This window comes from Acomys russatus, chromosome 29 (genome assembly GCF_903995435.1).
Source record: "Acomys russatus chromosome 29, mAcoRus1.1, whole genome shotgun sequence".
In the NCBI taxonomy this organism is placed as follows: Eukaryota; Metazoa; Chordata; class Mammalia; order Rodentia; family Muridae; genus Acomys; species Acomys russatus.
Window position 1 is genome coordinate 12,624,465 of NC_067165.1, and position 27,128 is coordinate 12,651,592.

General features: G+C 42.1%; 1 protein-coding gene across 2 annotated transcripts in view; it reads left to right on the forward strand.

The window, feature by feature from the left end:
• The window catches only part of Tesk2 (testis associated actin remodelling kinase 2), a 105,775-nt gene that overhangs the window by 44,396 nt on the left and 34,251 nt on the right, over positions 1-27,128 (forward strand). For both annotated transcript variants that reach the window (XM_051171128.1, XM_051171129.1), the window contains exon 4: positions 21,521-21,569. In XM_051171128.1, the coding sequence (XP_051027085.1) occupies positions 21,521-21,569 (49 nt within the window). The remainder of the gene's footprint in view (positions 1-21,520; positions 21,570-27,128) is intronic.

Below are 27,128 nucleotides of genomic sequence, written 5' to 3' on the forward strand. Positions count from 1 at the left end.
GCGACCTCAAAATCCTATTGACCCTCAAGATCTGGAGTTACAGATGTGTATCACCACAAATAGCTTATTTAAGAAACTTTCTGTCTCTCCCCCACCTCTCTTTTTCTTGACAGGGTCTCATATAGTGTGCCGACCGGCCATGAACTCAATGTATAGCTGAAACTAACCTTGAGCTCTTGATCCTACTGCTTTACTATCCAAGTGCTAGAATTACAGGACCGCTATGCCTGCTGAGTCTTTTGCCTACATAAGCCAGAAGAGCATGCCATTGAACCCAGGTTTTCTTCAAGAGCATCCAGTGCTCTTAGTCACCCTTAGCCCCTAATTTAAGGTTTTTTGTTTGTTTGTTTTGTTTTTTAAGATTTATTATGTATACAGTTTTGTGCTTGCATGTATACCTGCACACCAGAAGAGGGCACCAGATCTTGTTATAGATGGTTGTGAGCCACCATGTGGGTGCTGGGAATTGAACTCAGGGCCTATTGGAAGAGCAGTCAGTGCTCTTAACCTCTGAGCCATCTCTCCAGTCCTAGTTGGTTGGTGGTGCACACCTTTAATCCCAGCACTGGTAGGCAGAGGCAGGCGAAGACAACCTGGTCTACAGAGTTCTAGGATAGCCACAACATTAAACAAACAAAAGAGAAACTTGTTGTGAAAGAAAGGAAGGAAGAAAGTGACTGAATTGCTGATTTGGAGCCTGGGAAAGAAGGCTGTGTGAGAGCTGCTGGGGGGCTGGCGTCCAGCTCTCTGGGCCTACCTGGTAGCTGTGCGTGCCCTGCAGGAGAGGCCAGCTGAGCTCTTGGAGGTTTTTTTTTTGTTGTTTTTTTCCTTTTCTTCACCACAGCCTCCTTACTACAGTTTCCCCTACAGAGATTTCCATTTAAAAAGAAAAGAACAGCAGGATGTGATGGCACACATTTGTAATCCCACCAGTGGATCCCATTAATGGGTGGGTGGATAAATAAATATAAATTAATAAATATGAGTGGACTGGGTAAGGCATAGAGGTGGTAGGTATATACATTTTATTTGTATGTATATTGTTATATATAGGTATAGTTAAGATTGGTGGGTTTTAATATCAGTTGTTCTAAGTTATCAGATAAATAAACAATGAAGTACTTTGTTGAGCTTGGAGAAGTTGATAGTTTGGGCTTCTTGTGAATAGAGTTGTTTACGCCAGGAAGTCTTGTGCTCAAGATCTGTAACCCAATTCCACATCCTGCTAGTTTCCCTTCCCCAAAGCTTCTCTAAGGACCTGGCCAGAATTTGTTCTTATATCGTCTTTTTTATTCTTCATGCTATGAGGAACTTAATATTTCTTTATTTCTTTTGGAAGACTCATGCAAACTTTACCACTTAATTTTTTATTTTTATTTTTATTTTTTTCTTTTCAAGACAGGTTCCTGAGCCGGGTGTGGTAGCACACTCCTTTAATCCCAGCACTCGGGAGGCAGAGGCAGGTGGATCATTGTGAGTTTGAGGTTAGCCTGGTCTACAAAGACAGTCCAGAACAGCCAAGGCTACACAGAGAAACCTTGTCTCAAAAAAACAAAAAACAAAACAAAAGGTTCCCCTTGGCTTTCCTGGAACTCACTCTGTAGCCCAGGCCTACCTGCCTACCTCCCAAGTGCTGGGATTAAAGGCATATGCCACCATTACCCAGCTGCTCCCCCCTTTTAAAAAGATTTATTTATTATTTATACAGTATTCTGCCCACACATGTACCTGCCCACCACAAGAAGGCACCAGATCTCATTACAGGTAAGCCACCGTGTAGGTGCTGGGAATTGAACTCAGGACCTTTGGAAGAGCCGATAGTGCTCTTAACCTCTGAACCATCTCTCCAGCCTCCCCACCTGCCCTTTTTAAAAAATGGCTTTTTACTTATATTTATGTATGTATGTATATGTGTGTGTGAGTACACATGTGACATGCATATGTGTGGGAGTCACAGAACAACTTGTAGGAGTTAGGTTTTTTTTTTTTAAGACAGGGTGTCCTGTCTGGCTGTCCTGGACTTGTTTGTAGACCAGGCTAGCTCACACTCTGCTGGGATTAAAGGTGTGTGCACCATGTCCAATGGCTTTCTCCTTTTATCTTAAGGGTGTAGCGATTGCTCTCAGGTCATCAGTCTTTGTTGTAAGCCCCTTACCTGCTAAGCCATCTTGCTGCACCCCACCTCTGTTTTTGAGATAAAATCTTGGTTTGTAGCAAGGCTAGCCTCAAATTTGCAATCCTCCTGCTTCAACCTTCTGCCGAGTTCATCAATTTGCAGGCATGAGCTCACCATGCTCAGCCTGATCTTACTACTAGTTTTTGGTTCTGTTTTCAGCCGTGTTAATTTAAAGTAGGTCCTCACTCAAGTATTGTGTTCCCAAACCCTGACTGCTAGTGATTGTTCAAAGTATGGTGGTGTATGCCTGTATTCAAGGTGGAGGCAGGAAGACTAAGAGTCCAAGTTTAAGAATGGGCGTGGTGGCGCATGCCTTTAATCCCAGCACTCAGGAGGCAGAGACACATGAATCTGTGAGTTTGAGGCCAGCCTGGTCTACAAAGTGAGTCTAGCACAGCCAGGGCTACAGAGAGAAACTCTGTCTTAACCCTGTCTCTCTCCCACAACCCCAACACACACACACACACACACCACACACACATACATACAAGTTTGGCTTTGCTGTAAAATAAAGTTATATTGTTATAATGGAGAATATGATTTCTACTTATTAAATATTTACCCAGGTCAGTATGGAACTGCTATCTAGCATGTTGAATACAAAGGAAGTAGGTTTCCACTGTCACCTTGTTCCTTTAGGAAGCAAACTATGCATGTAAGAAATAGATGGAGGCTGGGCACACCTTTAATCCCAGCACCTGGAAGGCTGAGGAAGGCAGATCTCTGAGTTCAAAGCCAGCCTGGTCTACATAGTGAGTTCCAGGGCAACACAGAGAAACCCTGTCTTATGGGGGGGGGGGGAGAGGAGAGAGAAGAGAGGAGAGAAAAGAAGAAGAAGAAGAGGAGAAGGAAAAGGAGGAGGAGAGGAGAGAGAGAGAGAGAGAGGGAACTGTAGTGGAGCTGGATGGTAGAATGTTTGCCTAGTGTGAATGGGCTGTAGGTTCAATGACTAGCACGGAGGAGACAAGGTTGGGGAAGAGTAGGAAAGAGATTAGTATCAGCTACTGCCTAGAGGATTGTTTTTAAAATGCCATCTTTCCAGTTAGCCAACCTAAAAAATCCCAGGCATCCTCCGCATCCCTTTGTTCCGTGGCTTGACGCTGAATCCTGAAGACAGGTGCATCTGTTCCTTTTGTTGTGCGGCAGCCCTCTTCACTTCTACCTGGAGCGAACATTATTCTCCCTCTTAGTCCTCTGTTTTCACTCTTCCTGATGCATGGCTCCTAACTGAACAGTATTCCCCTCTTCCTTTTCTTGGGCTGAGGAATGTAAAGCCTCAGCTATTGTAGCTTATTTCTTAAACAGTTTTTGATGACTCTTACGTTGATTTTAGACACGAATCAGAAATCCCTTAGACAAATCTGATCTGTTTTTCTTGGTTATCTTCCGTTCTTTTAAATTTTTAAAAAATAATTTATTTATTTTATGTATATGAATGCTCTATCTGCATGTATACCTGCGGCCAGAAGAGGACACCAGATCTCATTATAGATGGTTGCGAGCCTATTGTTTTTTAATTTAGCTGTATTACCAGCTAGCAATGAATTAAAGACAATGAATTAAAATAGCCTTAGTTAACCTCAGGCAGGGCAGATATCAATTCTCTAAACTACTTCCTATAGTGGGTCAGGCATGAGATTGCTGCCTCAATCCCATGCCATCTGCTTCTAATAAATTCTATCAAGCTACCTCTCATCCTTAATCCCAAATACTTGCTAATGTTCTTCATCTGAGCCGGATTCTCCATCCACGCCAGCCATGTGCTTCTCTTCCATCTAAGCCATGGAGGTCTCCTTCTACTTGGATCTTTCTTCTTCTCCCCAGGATTCTTCTCTCTCTCCCCAAGCTCCACCTATCTCCTTTGCCCTCCCCAGGTGGGATGGCTTGTTATTAATTAAAAGGTGGGTCACAGAGACAGCAAGCAGTTATTAGCATCAAAATACATCAACCCCCCCCCCCCCCCAACACGAGCCACCATGTGGTTGCTGGGAATTGAATTCAGGACCTCTGGTAGAACAGACAGTGCTCTTAACCACTGAGCCATCTCTACAGACCTGTCTTTCATTCTTTATTCTTTCTTTCTAAGATATTTAACACAGTCCAAACCTTTCCTAAGTGTTCTCTGGGGCATATTAGTCAGTCTCTGGACTTTGGTTTCATCTTTAGAGAAAGACTGGGAATCCATCAGTGGTATTAAGTCACACTAAATTAAGTGCTGACTCTTAAATGATGAGGCTTGAAATTCAGTGATTTAGAATGTGTATGTGTGCGTGTGTAGGTGCACATGTCTGTGCATGTGTCCCAGGATAAATGGGCAGTGTTCAGAAATGATGGATTAGAGGACAGCTCTCAGATTTTATTGTTGTGATCCTGGTATCTAGGTGAAAAAGTCTTCAGAGACGAGATCGCTTAGAACATCATCTGCAGCTGGGCCTGGTGGTTCAGGCTCCGCCTACCTCACCCTACCAAGGGCCGAGATTTCAAGTATGCACACTATGTCTGGCTTTTTAGTTTTTTTTTATTATATCTTTTTGTTATTTGTTGGTGTGTGTGTGTGTGCGTGTGCATGCGCGCACACACACATTTCTATTGCTGTGTTAAAACACCATGATCAAAGCAGTGTGAGAAGGAAAGGGTTTATTTTGTTTTACAACTTTGATGTCACAGTCCATCTTTGAGGGAAGTCAGAGCAGGAACCTGGAAGCAGGAACTGAAGCAGAGGTCATGGAGGAGAGCTGCCTATGGCTTATGCCTTGTGGCTGGCTCAGCCTGCTTTCAGACAGCACCCATGACCATCTGCCTGGGGTGGCATCTTCCACAGTGGGCTGTGCCCTCTCACATGAACCATTAATCAAGAAAATATCTTCACACACTTGCCTATAGGCCAATCTTTTTTTTTCCTTTCAAAGATTTGTGTGTGTATTTTATGTACATTGATGTTTTGCCTATATGTATGTGTGTGTGTATATATAAAAGTGTTGGATCCCCTGGAACTGGATTCACAGATAGTTGTGACCTGCCATATGGATGCTGGGAATTGAACCCAGGTCCTATGGAAGAGCAGCCAGCGTTCCTAACTGCTAAGCCATCTCTCCAGCCCCTCCCTACAGGCCAATTGAAATAATAGATTATTATTGTCTTAATAACTGTGTGTGTGTGTGTATACAGTACCCAGGGTGTTGAGCCCCTGGACCTGAAATTACAGGTGGTTGTAAACCACCCAACATCAGTGCTGGGACTTGAACTCAGATCAGTGCTCCTAAGCATTGAGCTGTCCTTCCTACAGGCCAGTCTTATGGAGACACTTTTTCAATTACAATTTCCTTTTTCCAGATATGTCAAGGTTTGTGTCAAATTGACAAAGACCAACTAGAACAGTGTGTGTGTATGCTGGTGTGAGGTCTCATGAGTGCAACAGAGACAAAGAACTGACAGCTACATGGTAGGACCCTGTCTCAAAAGACAAGGCAGGTGTCAAGGTGCAGTCCTGTAAACACTGCACTTGGGAATGGAGACGGGAAGACTGGGAATTCAGAGCCCCCCTTACCTACACAGTGCGCTTGAGGCCATGAGCTACATAGTGAGTTCCATGACAGCCTGGGCTACAGAGTTAAACGGTGTCACAAACCAACAACCAAAGAACCAAATGGATAGGGTAGTGAGTGGCAAGAGGTTGAGGATGACTATTGTACAGTGGTGTAGAGACTAAGTAGTCTATTAGTATAATAAAGATTATGAATTTCAGGAGAAATACTGAACTGTGGGTGAGGTGTGAGGAATAACACACATTTTGTGATGTTTTTGACAAGATGGAAAGCCATATTCAAAAGAATGTCATGATTTTTCAGTGACCATGAGAAGAACTAGTGGTAGATATAAAATAAGCAAAAATTTTAAATGGAAAAAAATTATAGAACAGGTAAAATATAGTTACATTATAATGTCTGATCTAATAATGATTACAATCATTTGTAGTATAAATGCTGAATCTCAAATTCTCCCCTCTAAATATTGATGTTACCTAAGTTTGTTTATAATAATATTGGAAGGGAAGTACTGTGTCCTCCTCAGCTTTTCCTCTTTGAAGTTGGTTGATAAGATCAGCAATAGCTGGGGCTGAAGAGATGGCTCAGCAGTTAAGAGCACTTGCAGTTCTTGCAGAGGACTCAGGTTCATCCCCCAGCATCCACATGGTGGTTCATAGCCATCCACAATTCTGGTTTCAGGGGTCTGATGCTTTCTTTTGACCTCTGTAGTCAGGACAAACATGGTGCACATACATAAGTGCAGGCAAAATATCATACACAAAATAAAATAAGTAAATCTTAAAAAAATAAAAATCATCAGGAGCAGTATATAAGTTAGGTTCATAAAGGGAAATAAGAGATGGGTAAAGGTCAGGTATAGTTGCTCATGCCTGTAACCTGTGTACTCAGGAGACTGAGGCAGGTGGATCTCCATTTTGAGGCTAGCCTCGGGTACTAGTGAGATCTACCCTTATACCCCTGCAATCCAAAAACGAATTTAAGAAGAAATAGTTGGAAAAGTTATGATTTCATCTATGGAGTAGTATTCCATGTAGCTGGGCAAAATAGAGGTTTATTGTTTTCATTATATGTTATTTGCCCATCTGTAAGTATGTAACTGGTGGAAAGTGTTAGAATGCTGTTACAACAATCCAGACAGAACTGGCAGTAGCTGAGATTCTGTGATAACTGTTGAGATAGTAGTTGGATTATCTGGGTACTTTGAAATAAGGACTAAGATTTCCCAATGAATTTGGGTGTGGGATATCAGTGCAAGGATGTGGGTTGACTCTTAGGGGTTTTACTTGAACAGCACTGGGGAAGATCTTGCTGGGGGAGCAGGTTTTAGGAATGGGAGGTCAGGAGATACAAATTTGTAGTCAGATACAAATCTGGAATTTAGAGGAGAGGTTCAGATCCTCTACAAACAATGTAGCCTCTGTAATCTCCATTTCCTGATCTCTGAGGTAGGCAGTGATAGTAGTACTGTTTGTTACACTAGGTTGATGGTAGGATCAAGTGAAAAACTGTCCATAAACAATTTGAGGCGGGCACTAAGAGGTCTCTCAGCGGTTAAAAGCACTTGTTACTCTTGCTGAGGAACTAGGTTTAGTTCTCAGCATTTGCATAATGCCACACAACTGTGTCTAACTTTGGTTCCAGAGGATCCAGCTCTCTCCTGGCCATCTCAGGCACAGCTTACATATGGTACACTGACATACATACACACAAAACACCCATACACATAAAATAAAGAATTTGAGGAGGAGGGCTGACAAGATAGCTCAGTGGATAAAGGTGCTCACTGCCAAGCCTGTTGACCTGAGTTCTATCCCTGGAACACACATATATATGGTGGTTGCAGAGAACAGACTTCTAGTAATTGCTTTTGACTTTTACATGCCCTCCTCCTATTAATAAACAAATATAGGTTAACAAAAAGAATCTGAGGTAGGCTGTGGGTATAGCTCTGTTGGTAGAACTAGTCTAGCATATAAACGCTTCAGGTTAGATTTGCAACACTGCATAAGCCAGGCATGATAGAGCAGCTCAGCCAGCACCCAGTGGAAACAGGATTATGGGTTCAAGATCACTCTCAGCTATGTAGTGACTCCAGGCCAGCCTAGGCCCGTGACTAACCTAAGCTGGTCAGAATATTCTACATCACCATCTTGTCTGTGAACAACCATGCTTGCTTATTTCTAATATTCAGTTCCTTTTATCCCCCGTATGGTGCCTAGTGTCTACGTAACAAGCAGTAAAACGAAAACTAATCCTCCAAAATGTGCCTAAAAAACAACTCTGCTGTTTGCTAGTTGTGTGCCTTTGTATAAGCCACCTAATCTGTCTTCGGTTTTTTTACCTGTGAAATGGAAACAACATTTAGTGCCTATTACCAATGTTTTTATAAGGGTTAAATGAAGTAATCTCTCTATGAAGTTTGTGTTTGACACATCCTTTTTTTTTCCCCTCTTTTTGAGACAGTGTCTTACAGTGTAGCCCATGCTAGGTTTGAAGTTGAAACCCTCTTGCCTCTACCTCCTGAATACTAGGGTAACAGGCAGGACCCCTATGATTGATTTATCCCTAATTGCTCAACAGATGTTCTACCTCAACATTGTTTCTGTCAGAATGCCTTGAAGAAGGGGCCACCATGTTTATTTCTGTAGCCGTTTTCTTTGTCTGGCTCTGGTGATGAAAAAGAAATAGTTCTGGGGTACAGCTCAATAGCTCAGTGGTTTGATCCCTAACACCACAAGCAAGTTACATGATACACGCAGGCTACATTGAAGTTCCCTTTTTCTGTACAATTTTCTGTTTTGGTGCCTGTGTTTTTATGGTGTTATTTGTTTATTCTTTCATTCTTTTTTTGTTTGTTTGTTTGTTTGAGGCATTGTCTTCTAGTGAGAGACTGTCTGAAAGGAATGGATAGCATTTGTGGATGACACCGAGTTTGACCTCCATGTGCACTTGCATGACTGTTACTGTGCTCACATATACACACCCATATACGCACATACAGCAAATCCTGGACAGAGAGGGTTGAGGGTGGTGGCAGACATTTGTAATCCCAGTATTTGAGATGTGAGGGAGGAAGATCATGAGTTCGAGGTCAGTCTATGCCTATGCCACCCCACGGTGATGAACGGGGAATAAGCTAGACTGAGCCAGCTCTGCTGAGTGTCAGCTGTGTGAGGCTCAGATGAGTTGTTTTTTCTTTTTTTCGAGACAGGGTCTCTCTCTGTGTTAGCCTTGGCTATCCTGGACTTGCTTTGTAGACCAGACTGGCGTCTATTCTTTCTTTTTCTGAATACTCCTATCTAGGACCTTACACAACCAGTTTCCTGTGACATACTATATCCAGAGCACATTTGAACTGTATGGTAAAGCTTTACCCAAGGATGGTACAGCCTTTTATAGATGTGCAGTCAGAGCTTCTTTGGAGACTTGAAATCTGTGTCAGTACCCTCTTCTACCCCCACCTCATGGTTTTGTTTTGTTTTTGAGAAAGGGTTTCTCTGTGTAGCCCTGGCTGTCCTGGAACTCTTTGTAGACCAGGCTGGTTTGAACTAAAAGATCTGTCTGCAGGAACTGGAGGAATGGTTGAGCAGTTAAGAGCACTTGCTGCTCTTCCAGAAGACCAAAGTCCAGTTCCAGTACCATTATGAAGGCTTATAAACTGTAACTCAAGTTCCAGAGCATCTGATGCCACCTTCTGGTTTCTGTGGGCACATCAGGCATGCAAGTGGTGCACAGATACAGATGCAGACAAAACACACATATATAGTATAAGGAATTTAACATTTTTTTTCTTTTTCTTTCTCCTCCTCCCAGACAGGGTTTCTCTGTGTAGCCCTGGCTGTTCAGGACTCGATTGTAGACCAGGCTGGCCTTGAACTCAGAGATCTGCCTGCCTCTGCTTCCCTGTTGGGATTACAGGCATACACCACCACACATGGCTTTTAAACCTTTTTAATATTAAAAAATAGTATGGCAGGTTGAGCCCTTTTCATATTGTATCCATTCTTTTTCGTTTTGTTTTAAATAGCTTATTTATTCCTTGACAATTTCATATGTGTACATAATATATTTTGATCATAATCACCCCCTTGTATTGTATTATTCTGATAATGACTTCTGTGCTTGATTTTCCTCCTCTGAGAACTAACTGTGTATTTAGAAAAACCACCTCACTAATTTAGGATAACCTTCCCTCTCTCCTCTGTCTTTTTTTTCCCCTTCTGCTAGGCATTGAACCTAGAGCTAACTCTACAATTGAGACCACATTCTCAGTTCATTTCTATTTTAAAATAAATTAACTAGAATGATAACCACCCCCCAAGTTCAACCTTTTTCTTTTTTCCGTTTCCCCTTGGAGAAAGAAGTTTCTCGATGTGTAGCCCAGGCTGGCCTTGACTGTCATAATCCTGCTGCTTTTGAATAATGACATTATAGGCAAGCAGCACCCTGCCGATCTGTAACTTTGATTCATTCTCCTTGCCTTACAGTGTACATAGCTTCTAGGGATTAGAGTTTGGGTATCTCTTGGGGCCTATTAGTCATCTACCACAGTATCTCATTAGGCAAACATTTTTGAGCATGTTCCCCTGTGCTACTATTAACTCATAATTAAATATTAGTAAAGCTGGAGAGCTGACTCAGTGGTTAACAGTGCTTACTGCTCCTGTAGAAGACTCGCCTTTGCTTCTTCAGCACACACATGGAAGCTCACAGTTGTCTCTGATTCAGGTGCCAGGGATCCAACACCCTCTTCTGACCTCCACAAGCTCCTGTATGCATATGGTACACACATATAACATGGAAACAAACACACACACAAAATAATTTTTAAAATACTTGTAAAGCTTTTTACATAAAAGCTCTCATTTTCTGGAGCCGGCCATGGTGACACACACATCCTACAACTCAGGAGTCAAAGGCAGGCGGATCTTTGGAGTTCAAGGCCGGCCTACAAAGGGAGTCCAGGATAGCCAAGGCTACACAGAGAAACCTTATCTCAAAAAGGCACCCCCCCCCCCCAAAAAAAAGTTCTAATTTTCTTTCTATGGCCTAACAGATGAATTTGGTTACTTCCCCCGTTGGAGGCTTACAGGGCCTAGGAAAGGTCTTGTCTTGGAATAAGATTTGTAAATTTTAGCCTGGCAGTGGTGGCTCATGCCTTTAATCCCAGACTTGGGAACCAGAGGCAGGTAGATTTTTGGATTTGAGGCCAGCCTGGTCTACAGAGTGAGTTCTAGGACAGCCAGGGCTACATTGAGAAACCCTGTTTTGAAAAATAAAACCAACCCCCCAAAAAGAAACAAAAAAAAAAGGAGAGAGAGAAAAGAATTTTAATTTTTAATTAAACTTAGTAATTATTTACTGAACACTAACAATCAACTAGGCTACCAGTTTAGGTGGGTTAATTACTATAAACAAGATTTCCTAGCCTTAACCCCGTGTTTCTTATTCCTGCCCTGGTGTGGTGAGGTTGGGTGGAGGTAGAAGAGAGACTCTTTTTCTGCTAAGACAAAACCTCAATTCCTCCACTGGGTCTTTTGCATCTGCTGATGGATGGAGAAAGCTTGGAGGATGTTGTTAAGGTGTTCTGGGATAGGCATAGGTATGGCACACTCTGCTCACATGTTGTGGTGATGACAAACTGTGATGAACACCAGGCAGTGTCTACAGCAGAAGGAAAAATGAAGCAATCTGATGAAGCAGATACCCTTTCCTAACAAACAGGGCCCTGACCTGGAAAACCTTGTGACATAGTGAAAAAGCTAGATACAAATAAAACATGAGGTAGAGGTGGTGGGGCCTGCTAGGTTCTTTAATAGAGGTTCCAGAATGGTCTTGTGTGGGAAAAGATAATTTTGATGGGAAGATCAGAGAAATGGTTGAAATTACATCTCTGAATAGACACTACCATAGCCAGCCTGGAAAGTCAGTGTTAGACTGTGTGTGTTTGGGAGTGAGGAGCACTGGGATTGAATCTAGGACCTTGTACATAATATGCAGTCTGCATCCCCAGCCTTCTTGTTTTTAAGATTTTTTTAAACTTACATGTATGTCTATGTACCACATACAGTGCCCACAGAGGCCAGAAGATGTAGATGCTCAGATGTTGGGAAATGAACCCTAGACCTTCTGGGAGAGCAGCTTGTGGTCTCAGATGCTGAGCCATCTCTCCAGCCCAACATTTCTCAATTACTTTTTATTTTGAGACTTAATCTCAGTAAATTATCTACGATGGCCTTGAAATAACTCTATTCAGGTAGGCCTTGAATTTACAGTCCCCCTGCCTTAGTTTCTGAATAGCTGGGATTGCAGGCCTATGTCATAAGGTTCAAACAATTTAAGGAATTTAATGACATAATATCTGGCCGCACTCTAGCACACCAAATGCTATGTTTGTTATATTAGTATTGTTTGGAGATTTTTGTTGTTGCTTTGAAATGGGGTCTCTATGTAGCCCTGGATATCTTAGAACTTGCTATGTAGATTAGGCTAACCTCAAACCCAAGAGATTTACCTGCCTCAGCTCCTGAGTGCTGGGACTAAGCAAATGGGCCACCACACCTGGCTTGTTTGGAGATATTCTTAACAGAGTTTTTAAAGCATTGATAGAATTTTGAAAAGTGAGTTTCAAAAATACTCATTCAAGCAACAGTGTAAAAGTATGAGAACTCAGAACATGGGTAGGAGTGGCAAGTTACATAACTACAATAAAGAGAGTGCAGGTGGATTGGTAGTAGATAAGAAAGGCTGAGCCAGAACACTTAGACCTTTTGTGCTTTTTAAAAAAATTTATTAGTTTTTGCTTTCTGGTCTTTGGGGACAGAGTCTCATGTTGCCCTGGCTGGCCTTGAACTTTCAGTGGGGCTGAGAATTACCTTGAGTTGCTGCCCTCTGAGTCCACTTCCCAAGCATTGAGGTTGTAGGCATGTGTCACCATCCCAGCTCTCTCAGTACAGAGTAACACGCCACATGCCGGGGAATTTGGACTGTAATCAGGGGCTGTAAAGCTTTCAGTAACTAGAAGCTCAGTGAGGAAAGGGGCTGGGTTTTGTTCATCCATATATCTTTCAAATTATTTATTAATGTGTTAATTTTTTATTTATTATATGTGTATATGCATTTTGCTAGCATTTGTGTACCACATGCATGCCTGGTTTCCTGAGAGGTCACAAGAAAGTGTTAGACCTTACCTCCTGGAAGAGGGAGTTATAGATGGTTGTGAGCCACCATGTGGATGCTGGGAACCAAACCCATGTCTTCTGCAAGAGTAACCAGTGCTCTTTTTTTTTTTAACCAGTGCTCTTAATAGCTGAGCCAACTCTCCAGCCCTTTCATTTCTAATTTTACTTTTGTGTATGGGTATTCGCCTGTGTGTGTGTTCATATGCTCAGTGCCTACGGAAGCCAGAAAAGGCCATTGGATTTCCTGGGTCTAAAGTTGCAAATGGTTGTGAGCAGCTATGTGAGTGTTGGAACTTGAACCTAGGTGTTTTGGACAGCAGCCAGTAAGTACTCTTTATTGCTGAGCCCAGTTAAACACGCGCGCGCGCGCGCGCACACACACACACACACACACACACACACGTTCTTTTTTTCTTTTTTGAGACAGGGTTTCTCTGCTGTCCTGGAACTCTGTGGAGTAGGCTGGCCTCAAACTCACAGAGATCCACCTACCTCTGACTCCTGAGTGCTGAGATTAAACGCATGTACCACCACCACTTAGGCCCCTTGATTTATTTTTATTTTGTCAAAGAATCATTAAAATAATAAAAAACATTTTTAAATGTTTTTAAACATTTAGGTCTCTGAGGCTTTTGAAGGCCTTATCTAACTATTTTACCTTATATATCTATAGAATCATATCTATCTGTTAGACCTAGGATATATATTTTTGTGATAAAAATAGACTAGCTATTGACATGACCATGATTTGATCAACTGACAATTAGTTTGTATTACTTAATTATCCTAAACAGCCTGCAATACCACTTTCAAGGTATTGGAAGTAAATCTTGTATTATAATTGAGTTGGATGGGTACAATACCTCATAATAGACTAGAAATATATATATATATATATATATATATATATATATATATATATATATAATATATAGTGAAGAATAATCTTGAATTTGAATTTATACCAATGTATCAAAATTAAACTTATTTTGCATCAATATACAAAATTCTATACTAATGAATTAAAAATAACCTTATTTGTGAGTAATAATTAAGGCCTTAGGTTGAGGAGTAGATTCAATAATCTACTTTTTTGTTCTATCATACCTATATATTTCTATATCTCCCTTTCTTTCTTTGCAACCACTATCTCTATACCTATGAAAGAAAGAGAAAGAGGGACATTTCTGAGTCCAACCTCATTTTCTCTCTGTATAAGACCAGTAATAACTTATAACCAACTCCCAATGAAAATAAGCGTTTGTAGTCCAACAGAGCAAACAAAAACCTACCCAACTCCCCTTAGAGGAAATAGGACATCATTCTTTTAAGACTTCTGGCTGATTTGGGGGCAAATAATATCTTTTTATTAGGGAAAATGGTTAAACAAGCCAGGAATAGCATTTTAAAGATTCTTTGACAACAAGACAGTTTAACTCCTGGCAACACCCAGCCTACTTCAAAGAAGATGATGAGCATCAAAGAACCTCCTTATGGAGCTGGCTTCAAATGTGGCAAACCAGCCTCTACACAAAATGTTCTTGTTTTGGCCACAGACAGAATTCTGCCTAAAAATGGGCAAGCTTGGATGCAGGCAGAGTCGACGGCCAAACTCTGCCAAGACAGGGTAAGCAAGTCTTCAATAGTTCCTGCCTCACAAATATGTCTGTCAGATATATTGGGCCAGAAGGATGAAGAAGATGCTCCAACATTATAGAGAGTTTTTGGTGACTGCTCAGGCAGTAAACTGTCTCTGTTATTTTTAATGTTGGAAGCTGCTAACCTGCACTTCTGGTTCACTTAGGTATTTAAGTTTTATTCCTTCTCAAGTTTCTGATGGGGTTGAAGACCTGATAGTTTAGTCTTACAGTTAAGCTTAGTTGTTTAGAGGTTAAGATGTTTTTAGGTCTAGGTAGATGTTTTAAGGTAATAGAGATAAGATATGATAGATATTGATTTTCATTCAGAATTTTAGACTCAACAAGATAGGAAAGATGTTTTCTTCAAGTTTGCCAAAAAAAAAAAAAAAAAAATAGCCAAATCACTATGAATGTAACATTTATATAATTCCTGGTTGTTTCATGGTTCTTTCTGCTGTATGTAGTTTATTTTATTTATGTGTAATAATATATATGTATATATAAAAATAAATATAATAAAAAAGATTTATTTTTATTTTATTTTATGTTTTTGAGTATTTTGCCTAATGTGTAAATGTGCTGCTACATGTATGGAGTGTCCATAGAGGTCATAAGAAGGTGTTGAATTCTTTATAACTGCACTTATGGTTCAGAACTTGTGATTCTGGGAGCTGAACCCAGGTCCTCAGGAAGAGCAGCCACTGGTCTTAACCACTGAGCCATCTCTCCAGCCTCAGTAAAAAGACTTTTAAAAGAAATAAGGTTGCTGGGTGGTGGTAGCACACGCCTTTAATCCCAGCACTCAGGAGGCAGAGGCAGGCCAGTCGCTGTGGAGTTTGAGGCCAGCCTGGTCTACAAAGCGAGTCCAGGACATCCAAGGCTACACAGAGAAACCCTGTCTTTAAAAACCGAAAAAAAAAAAAAAGAAAAGAAGCTGAGTGGTGGTGGCACATACCTTTAATCCTAGCACTCAGGAGGCAGAGGCAGGCAGGTCTCTGAGTTTTAGGCCAGTCTGGTGTCTACTAAGTGAGTTACAGAGATCTCACAGAGCCAGGGCTATACTGAGAAACCCTGTCTTGAAAAACCAAAAAGGAAAAAAAAAAAAAAAAAAAAAAAATGGAAGGAGGGAGTGAGGGGGGAGAGAGAGGAGAGAAAAGAACACAGGTTTATCCTGATAGAGTAAGTGCTATCTGGCAGGATGGAGGTGGAAGTGGAGAATCAGTCACAAGCTGTGTGTAGTGGCACAGGAGGAGCATGACCTCAAGGTCATCCTCAGCTACGTGTAAGTTCAAGTCCTCCCTGGGCTGCAGAAGACCTTTTCTCAAAACAACACCTAAAACAAAGAGAAAGGGAGAAAGAGAGGGGAAGAATGGATCAGGAAGAGTGTAATTTTCCTTAAGTCCCTCCTTCTTCAGACGGGTTTCACTGTGTACTGACCTCAGACTTAGTCTTACTGCCGGGACAAACTGTAGATGCAGACCACCCGACCTAGCTTGCATCTCAAAATGTAAGGTGGAAATGAACTTGGGTTTTTTGTTTTGTTTTTCATGACAGATTTTTCTCTGTAGCCTTGGCTTTCCTAAACTTGCTGGGATATAGGTGTGTGCCACTGTGCTGGCTATAAACTTAGTTTTTGGGTTTTTTGTTTGTTTTGTTTTGTTTTTTGTTTTTGAAATGAGGTCTTATAGCACAGGTTGGCCTCAGTTGCTGTGTACATAGGATGACCCTGAACTCAAGTCATCCTGCCTTTACCTCTGGGAAGCTGGCATTATAAGCATACTCCACCACACACAGTTTATGTGTGTGTTAGGCAAGTGTTCTACTAATCAAACTGCATTCCCAGCCCTATGACACCATTTTGAATGTTTCAGTGGCAGTCATTTGTGTAAGGAATGAGGCAGGAAAGTCAGGGAGAAAAGCAGAGTGCCATGTCATAGCTGTGCTGTAGTGATGCTGGGGGGTGGGGGTGCGGACATAGAAAATTGTATGTCTGTGCCTGTCACTGTCCTTTGTAAATGGTAAAACCGCATTGCCTGACGTCTTTATACATATTAATTTAAAAAATCAAATGACTCATGGCTTCCCAGCCTAGTACCTGCCTCAAAATGTTCCTTCCTCCCCACCCCCTTTTTGAGACAAGGTCTCTATATAATGCTGGTAAAATATTTCTGTCTTATAAAACAAATTTACTAATTTGGTGATTATTACTTTTCACTTAGTAAATACTTGTATATAGAACACATTGTTCCATACTGTACATGGGAACAAATGAAATAGGATCTGTACTCTTTTAAGAAGATATTTATTAGCCAGGTATTGGTGGCTCAAGCCTTTATTCCCAGCACTTGGAGTCAGAGGCAAGTGGATCTCTGAGTTTGAGGCCAGCCTGGTCTACAGAGTTAGCTCCAGGACAGCCAAAACTATATAGAGAAACCCTGTCTTGAAAAGCCAAAGTGGGGAGGGGAAGATATTACTGGTAGTATTAGTAGTGTGTGTGGAAGCCGGAAGACAACTTTGTCGAATTTGTTCTCTCCTAAGGTTGTGTGGGCTCCAAGGGTAGAACTAACTAACTTTCTTTCTTATTTATTTTCTTTTTCTGAGACAGGGTTTCTCTGTGTAGCCTTGGCTATCCTGGACTTTGAAACCAGGCTGGCATCGAACTCAAAGATATCCCTCTACTTCTGCCTCCCTGAGTGCGTGCATTACAGGCATAAATCATCATGCCTGGTGTCATCAAGCTTTCAAAGCAAGTGCTTTTACCTGTTGAGTCATCTTACCAGCTCAAGATACGCCCTTTCTCTTTATTTAAAATTTTTTCAGTGTTTCTTTATCTTTATTTTATGTACATTGGTGTTTTGCCTGCATATATGTCTGTGTGAGGGTGTCAGATCGCCTGGAACTAGAGTTGTAGACAGTTGTGAGTTGTCATGTGGGTGCTGGGAATTGAACCCTGGGTCCTCTGGAAGAACAGCCAGTGCTCTTAACTACTAAGCTGTCTCTCCAGGACCCTTTTAAAGTGTTTTTAAACATTTATTTATTTACTTTGTGAGTGTGTGGGAGGAAGTGGGTGTGAGTGACCTGGTACTCATGTGAGGTCAGAGGACAACTTGCAGGACTCTGTTCTTTCCGCCATATTGGTCTTGGCTATACAGCTCAAATTGTTAAGCCTCGTGACAAGCACTTTTCCCTGGTGAGCTATCTCACCAGTGCACACTATTTTCTCTTAAAAACTTACGTATGCCCTGAGCAGGCAATCGGTGATGTTAAAGAGCAACCATGCTTTCTAGTGCATATTAGGATTGTTTCCTCTTCACAACGGCTAAAGGAATTAGGCAATAGTAATATTCCTCTTTGGGCTGTGAATAGAGCATACACACAGTAGTGGTTGATCATAAGTAAACACATGAATAAATAAGTAAACTTAAAAACAGAGCTCTTCTTGGGAAGCAGAGGCAGGTGGATCTCTGAATTCAAGGCCAACCTGGTCTACAAAGCGAGTCCAAAACAGCCAGGGCTTGTTACACAGAGAAAGCCTGTCTTCAAAAGCCAAAAAAATAAAGAAATAAAAGCAGAGGCCTTAAGTATGTGACGGAGCCAATAGTAGTCTGACTCCAGACTCATATGACTTCACTTAATGCCAACCAGCAGTTTTTCAAAGAAGCGGGTGGGGAGCGTGCTGGCGGTGCTGTGGAAAGGAGAAGGAAGTGCTGTTATGCTAATAACCTAGGTCAGTCATGAGATCCTTTAGAGAAGATGAAATTTTAGCTGATCTTGGAAGGGTGCTCTTCGGTACTGTCTTAGTTACAGTTCTATTACCTTAAAGAGACACCATAACCAAGGCAACTCTTATAAGAGAAAGCATTTAGTTAGGAGCTTGCTTACAATTTCGGAGGAATAGTCCATTACCACTATGGTGGGGAGCATGGTGCTAGAGCAGTAGCGGAGAGCTGCATCCTGATCTACTGGCAGAGAGCAACTGGGCCTGGCATGGGCCCACTTCCTTAAAGCCCATTCCCTGTGACACTTTTTCTCAAACAAGGCCACACCTCCTAATCCTTCTCAAATAGTATCACTCCCTCTCCCTGGTGACTAAGCATTCAAATACATGAGCTTATGGGGGCTTTTCTTATTCAGACCACCACAAGTACATACATGCCATCTCAAAGAGGGCACGTCAACCATTAATAAATTCCTAGGTCATAAAAACCATTCATGCTAGTCAATAAATTTTGGAATACTATATGACAGATACTATGATAGGTACTAGAAAGACAGAGATCTATAAAACTCTCTATTTCCCCAATGAAGAAAGCTACCAACAACTATTGTTATAAAGAAAGTAAATCCCAACTTGGTCCATTTTAAAAATAAAGAATCAGGAGCCAGATGCTGGGGTGAGAACCTGCTAGCTTAGAGAGGCAGAGAAAGCACCTAGCTGACCTTCCTACTCAGCTCTCAGCTGACAATGCAGGTGGAGAAAGTCTAAAGTAAAGCTAAAAGCCAGAGAGCTGCTGCTCCTCCATGCTGTCTTAAACATCCTTCTGTCAAGTTCCCTCCTATCTACTTAATCCCTGTCAGCTGATTTCTTGCTCTGCCTCTTGACTTAGGGTTAACTTTATTAAATCCTTTGTACAGAAAGCTCTTATGTTAAAGGTGTGGGCTAGGGCTGAGCTACACCGTAATCACCTGCTTACAATAAACAGAAAGTAGATTGATAAGATACAATCCTTAGAAGGAAAATTAGAGAGAGGAAAAGGAAGCTCCGTAAAGGGCAAAGCAGATAGAGAGAGGAGGCGGCTTTACGGGGACAGTAATTGAGAGATAGGCAGGCTGCAGAGAGAGGAGAAGCTAGACTCCAGCGAAGACCGAATAAGGACCAGAAAAGATTGCTGGAGTTAGTTTGAGGCCAAGCAGAGCAATTCAGAGGCCAAGAGAAAAGCTAGATTGTATTAAGTTATTTGGGAAGGGATTTTGAGCCAGAGCAGCTGAGTTGAACCAGGCAGTCCAGAGCAAGAGTAAGCTTCTATGCCTAGGTTAGCAGTCAGAGGCAGTAATCCTCCCAAGACAGCAACTGAAGCAGGTGAATAAAAACAGCCAACTGCAGATTATAATCAGTTTAGAAGTGAATGATGGAGCCAGTGACTCGCACCTATAATCCCAGTACTAGGGAAGCTGAGTTCCAGGGCAAACCTACGCTTTATAGTGAGACCCCGCCTCAAACTATGTTCCCCCAACATTCTGTCTAATTTGCTTTTATACCATGCTAGCTTTCTTCTAACTACTCTGGAAAGTATGTATGTATGTTTTTATCTATCTATTTGTTGGTACTGAGGATTGAACCCAGTCCTTGTTTTTGCTAGGCAATTGCTCTACCACTGAGCAATAGCACTAACCTTAAAGGATTATCAAGGAAGCCAGATGCGGTGGTGTACACCTTTAATCCCAGCACTCCAGAGGCAAAGACTGGCAGATCTCAGAGTTTGAGGCCAGCCTCATTTATAGAGCCAGTTCCAGGACAGAGAAACTCAAGAGTGCTGGGATTACAGGCATGTTCCACTGCACTGGACTAGTTTTCTATTTTATTATTTTATTTTGGCAATTCTGGGAAAGTGAATCTAGGTGAGTGCTATACCACTGAAGTCCAGCTTCAGCACTCCCTTGCCATTTTAAATATATGTACCACTCTTTTTCACCATTTCACCATTGCTATTTATTTCTAGGTATGCTGCAACCAGATATTTAATGAAATTTATCACTTAGGCTTTTTTCCCCCCCAAGACACGGTTTCTCTGTGTAGCCTTGGCTGTCCTGGAACTCATTCTATGTACCCAGGCTGGCCTCAAATTCAGAGATCTCCTGCCTCTGCTTTCTGAGTGCTGGGATTAAAGGTGTGAACCACCACCACTCAGGCATCTTTAAAACTTTAAAAATTACTTTAGATAGATAGATAGATAGATAGATAGATAGATAAGTGTGTAATAGTATGTGGCAGTCAGAGGACACTATCTTAGTTAGGGTTTCTATTGTTAAGAAACATCATGACCAAAAACCAAACTGGGGAGGAAAGGGTTTATTTGGCTTACACTTCTGTGTAGTCCATCATTGATGGAACCAGAACAGGAACTCAAGCAGGGCAGGAACCTGGAGGCAGGAGCTGATGCAGAGTCCCAGAGAGGGGTGCTGCTTACTGCCTTGCTCTCCATTGGCTTGCTCAGACTGCTTTCTTTCTTTCTTTCTTTCTTTCTTTCTTTCTTTCTTTCTTTCTTTCTTTCTTTCTTTCTTTCTTTCTTTCTTTCTTTCTTTCTTTCTTTCTTTCTTTCTTTCTCCCAAGACAGGGTTTCTCTGTGTACCCTTGGCTGTCCTGGACTCACTTTGTAGACCAGGCTGGCCTTGAACTCACAGCGATCCCCCGAGTGCTAGGATTAAAGGCGTGTGCCACCACACCCAGCTTCAGACTGCTTTCTTATAGAACCCAGGATCACCAAGGCTAGGGATGGTACTACCCACAGCATGCTGGCCCTTCCTCATCAGCCACTAGTTAAGAAAATGCCCTACATCTTATGTGTCAAGTTGGTTTAAGACTAGCCAGCATGAATACCCTCCAGGAACTGGTGGGTTTGGAGACAAGTGCTTTTATATCCTGAACCATCTTGCTGGCCTCAATCTAGCATCTTTTAATTTTTAAAAAAAATTTTGAATTGTAGTCCTATCTGTCCTGGAACTCACTCTGGCCTTGAACCAGGCTGTCCTCCAACTCAAAGATGTGCCTGCCTCCAGAGTTCTAGGATTAAAGGCTTGCACCACCATCAACTTGCTCAGCCTAGCATCTTATTCAAGACTGAGATGGTATAGGGACTTTATATGTATTGCATTGTTTCCTATGCCTAGGTAATTCAACTAGTTTTTTCCCTATGAAACTGCATTCATATCTTGTGTGTTGGTTTTTTTTTTAAAAAAATCTGTTTTGTTTTTCAGGTTCATGGGGGTGTGTGTACATCAAGGACAGTTGCATGCACTTACAGAGGTATGATTTACATAAGTGTGCTGAAGTAACTTCTTTGTCTTTGTTTCAGCGTCTGTGATCTATTTTACTTGTGTATGTAGGCAAAACACATGTGTACTTATAATTAATGTAATTATATTATTATATAAATAGCAATGTGTTTGTGTAGCCAGTGTTTGCTACTTTGTGGGTTCCTCTTACCCCCCCCCTCCACCCCTTTTCTTCCACCCTTTCAACCCCCTAACACTAGATAAGAGAGAAAAAAAGAATAGAAAAGGAAAGAGATCCCTAAATAAAGTCATTAGACTACTTTCTGCTGATTAAAGGTGTTGCACTCCTTTCGGTAAGTTTGATCTTCACCATTAGGATATCTAATTTCTTCTTCCTGTTTTTTCTTTGCAAATGACTTCTTAACAAACTGCAACCAACAATCAACTACCAATCAATAACCTACTCCACCTCTTGGGGGCCCTAGCATTTATATAACCTCTGAAAAGTCCCCAGAATCCCAAAGGTCACACAATCACAAAAACTATTTGCAGCTGGCAAAATCAACCCCCTGCTGGAGCACAAGGCAAATCATAGTCAGCTGCTGTGAAACAGCCTCACTTCCTGATATTAAAACGAAAACATATGTTCTCGCCCCCCACCCCCACCCTCAGGGTTTCTCTGTGTAGCCTTGGCTGTCCTGGACTCACTCTGTAGACCAGGCTGGCCTTGAACTCACAGAGATCCGTCTGCCTCTGCCTCCCTGAGTGCTAGGATTATAGATGTGCACCATTGCTCCTGACTTGATTTCTGTGTTTTTAAAGAAAGAAAAATTCCAAAATTCTTACTACAGGCTTGTCTATTTCCTTGGGACAATAGCCTTAGCTCCTATGCTCTTATATTCCCTCATAATACTTCCTGAGTGCCCAGAGAACACAAGTGTCCCAATGTAAAATTGATTCTTCTGGATTTATCCCTTCATGATGAAAGGATGGCATGGTGTGGCTTGACTGTAAGCCATCCTGGCAACAGATTCCCAGATCACTTCTAATTGTTTGTTGTCATGATCTGGATTCAGCTGCTCTGGTTTCCTCATCCTTCATACTGCTTATGAGAATCAGTAGTGCAGATGGGTAGGGGCACTGTGGTGTGGTCGTCTTGGAACCAGAGCCACTCTCTCAAAACCTTCTCAAGTTCAAGTGCTAAGTACCTGCAAAAGATGCTTGAGTTCTTCTTGGAAACATTCCTGGAGTCTCGGTTGAACTTACCTGCATAGGTCCCATTTATGGCCTTTGTTTTGTTGAGACAGGTCTTACTATACAGCCTCAGCTGGTCTTGAACTGAAATTTCCTCTGCCTCAACTTCCTGAATGTGCAGCTGCTTACCACCACACCAGGACTCACCCACATCTGCATTCTTCTTTTCCAATAATTTTAATTATTATTCTTTTTTATTTTTATTTTTTGAGACAGGGGTTCTCTATGTAGCTTTGGCTGTCCTGGACTCACTTTGTAGAGCAGGCTGGCCTTGAACTCACAGAGCTCCACCTGCCTCTGCCTCCTGAGTACTGGGATTAAAGGCTTGCACCACCATGCCTGGCTTAGTGTGTGTGTGTGTGTGTGTGTGTGTGTGTGTGTGTGCGCGCGCGCGCCCCCATCCACAACTTCAGGTGGTTGGTTGGTTCCTTCCTTAGAGTATGCAGGTTTGAGGAACCCAGCTCAGGTTGTTAAGCATGGTGGCAAGCACCGTTAGCCACTGAGCTGCATCACTGACCTGGTCTTTTTTTTTTTTAATTACTTTTTTGATTTTTGTTTTTTGAGACAGGGTTTCTCTGTGTAAAAGCCTGGCTAACCTGGAACTCACCCTGTAGACCAGGCTAGCCTAAAACTTGTAGAGATCCATTTGCCTCTGCCTCCTGAGTGAGCCACCACCGCCAAGTTGCTGCTGCTACTTCTGGCTCTTCTTTCTTTTTCCCTGTGTAGTACTGACTGTTCTGACTCTGACTCTGACTCTGTCTCTCTCTGTCTGTCTGTCTGTCTGTCTGTCTCTCTCTCTCTCTCTCTCTCTCTCTGCATGTGCAGGGGTGGGTGGGTGTGCACATATGCCATAGTTCAGAGGACAACTTTGTGGGGTCACTTCTTTCCTTCCACATTTGGATGGATTCCGGGGACTGAGCGACTCTTTCTTCCTATGTATACAATTTGTGGAGTCAGTTCTTTCTACGTTGGTTCTAGAGATTGAGCTGAGGTCATCCAGCCTTGGCGGCAAGTCCCTCTACTTGCTGAGAAAACTTACTGCCTCCACCCGATCTGTATTATATAAAGCTGTCTTAAAGAGAACCAACTCACAAAAGTAGCTCTCTGATCCTACATGTGCAACAGCACATGTCCTTCTCCCAATGACAAAATAAAAGTTTTCCTACTAGGGACACCTTTCTTCCTAAGAGGCACCCAGTGACTTCAAGGCTAGTCTGGCCTAATATGGAGTTTCACAATAGCCTGAGCTACCCAAAGAGACCCTGTCTCAAACATGCACCATCACCACCCCACTAAAAAAGGTCTCCTAAGCATCTAGGTTTGACAGTCTTTGTTCTAAAACATTTTCACATTTCCCACAAAACATACCAAAAGGTAAAGTGAAGAAACTTAGGAAGGAAACTTGTTTAATGGGATTTGCAAGAGTATTGGTTTCCTGTTGGCTTGGTAATCATCCTTAATACCTTAAGAAAGTCCCTTGTGCCCCATATGTCCCTTTTTCAGTTACCGAAGGCTAATATCAGGCCAGTCCCAGCACTCAGAATGTGGAGGCAGGCTAGCTAGAGATCTCAATAGAAAAAAAGAGTACAGACTGTCTTGCCTCTTATGTGGCCAGAAGGATAGAAGGAATGGTGAGGCAGTCAAGAACACAACCTCTGACATCTTTGTGGTTTCTTAGGTTTTTTAAGACAGGGTTTCTCTGTGTAACGATGCTGGCTGTCCTAGACTCACTTTGTAGACTAGGTTGGCCTTGAACTCACAGAGACCCACCTGCCTGTGCCTCCTGAGTGCTGGAATTAAAGGCCTGCGCCACCATACCTGGCAACCTTTGACATCTTGATTGCCTAGGTTTGAATCTGTCTGTGCTTCCATGCTTTCACATGTTAAGTGGGGATAGTAATAGTAAGGAGCATAGGGAGGAGGAAAAAACTGAGCCCTTGGCACACAAGGCCTCCGGGGAGAGGAGTGGATGGTGAGACAGGAAGAAAAGCTGGAGAGCTTGTTGGTCTAGAATGGAATAACAAGGAGGAGGGAGTAATTAAATGTGACAAATCTTGCTAATAAAAGGGTGATCTAGCTAGGACACTGAGAGTAGGAAATATAAAATGCTCATTTATATGCATGTGCTTTGCATATAAAACTTGCTTTTAATGCACACTAACTATTGAAATTTGAATATCTCACAGTGACAAGTCTCTCCTGTGAATTCTGGTTTGCTGTTACTTTTCTTTTCTTCTTCTTCTTCTTCTTCTTCTTCTTCTTCTTCTTCTTCTTCTTCTTCTTCTTCTTCTTCTTTTCTTCTGAGACGGGGTTTCGCTGTGTAGCCTTGGCCATCCTGTACTTGCCTTGTAGACCAGTGATCCCACTGCCTCTGCCTCCCAAGTACTGGGATTAAAGGTGTGCACCACCATGCCTAGCCTTGTTGTTAATTTTCTTATGTTTCTATTAATGTTAAGTTTTGAAAAGCTTTTTGCTGAATTATAATACAGCAGAAGATATACTCTATGGGCCCAGTGACCTAACTCATGCATTACTTATAAAAACAAGCAGCTAAGCTGGGCGTGATGGCGCACGCCTTTAATTCCAGCACTGAGAGGCAGAGGCAGGTGGATCGCTGTGAGTTTGAGGCCAGCTTGGTCTACAAAGTGAGTCCAGGACAGCCCAGGCTACACAGAGAGACTTTGTCTCGAAAAACCAAAAAAACAAAAACAAAAACAAAAAAACCCAAACAGCTAGACCCCAATTCCAGTGTCTTGGTGTGCTGTGATGTTGCCAGTCGTCTCTTGCTGTCCTTGTGTTTGTATTTTTGTTTTGTACAGTCCCATTCATTCCCCAGTCCTTCCCCGCCCGCCTCCTCCTTAGAGATCAGCTGGGCATGGTGGCTGACACCTGTAACCCCAGCACGTGAAGACAGGGTCAAGAGTTCAGTCTGTTAGGGTAGTTAACTTAGGAAATTGGTGTTGTATGGATTGGTATGTGTTTCTTTTTTTTGTTTTGTTTTGTTTTTTGTTTTTTGTTTTTTTTTTTTTTTTTTTTTTCGAGACCGGGTTTCTCTGTGTAGCCTTGACTATCCTGGCCTCATTTTGCAGATCAGGCTGGCCTCGAACTCACAGCGATCTGCCTGCCTCTGCCTCCTGAGTGCTGGGATTAAAGGGGTGCGCCACCGCGCCCGGCTTTGGTATGTGTTTCTGAGCTCTGTTAGACTTATGTAATCTTTGAGCGTAAAGTGAAAGGAAACTCTATGGGTTCAGTGACCTACTCATGCATTATTTATAAAAACGAGCAGCTAGACCCCGATTCCAGTTTCTTGGTGTGCTGTGATATTGCCAGTCGTCTCTTGCTTTCCTTGTTTTTGTATGGCCTAGTACAAAGTATTCCTCCGTCCTAAATTGCCCTGAGCTGGATGTAAGGCTGCCAGGTTTTTGTCCTGTGTTATCTTAACTTTGGCAGCAGAAGCATGTGTGTCTTTCAAGTGTGGGGCAGTTCTGGGGATGCTGTGGTGACCTGTGGTAAGGAAGACCACTAAGAATACCAATTGTAAATGCCTCTTCGATTCAGAGATCGCCAAAGGACCAGTGATAGTTGGCAAATAGCAACTTTGAGGGAAGCGCTGGGATGTAGCTCAGGAGTAGAGGCCCCAGGTCCACTACCTAGTACCAACAAAGCAGAGAAACAAACCACAAAACTACAAGGGAAGAAGAGTTCACTGTCACATGAACATGTTGAGTGAAGATAGAAAGGGCTAGGTCAGACAAGGTGTGTGGATACATTGTGACTATTCTCTCATTTTCCATTCCTAGCCTACAATTGTCATTGTCTTTGTTTACTTTTCTTTCTTATTCTGTGCTTAGGTTCCTACTAATATATTGTAGCTGTTTTTCCTGCCTCTATTATTTGTTTTGTTGTTCTGACACAGAGTCTCACTATATAGAGCAGCCTGGTCTATAACTCAAAGATCCACCTGTCTCTACCTCCCTAGTGCTGGGGTATGAGCTACTGTGCCTTGCTTTCTAGTTTTTCTTGACTTCTTTTGATCTGCCCAAGTTGTCTTCTTCAGGCATATGCTTCTCTTTCAGATTTGTTTAGCATTCTGGACCAAGTGTAATCTAGTTTCAGAATATGATCCCTCCTTTAATAAGGTGGGTGTTTTTGTTGTCTTCTATATACACTGATTTATAGGTCTAGGAATGTCTTAATCTCTTCTCTCTCCTGTATATTCTCCTCATTTGGGGGATGAGGGGGTTTGAGACAGGGTTTTTCTGTGTAATAGTTCTGGCTGTCCTGGAACTCTCTTTATAAACTAGGCTGTCCTGGAACTCACAGTGATCCTCTTGCT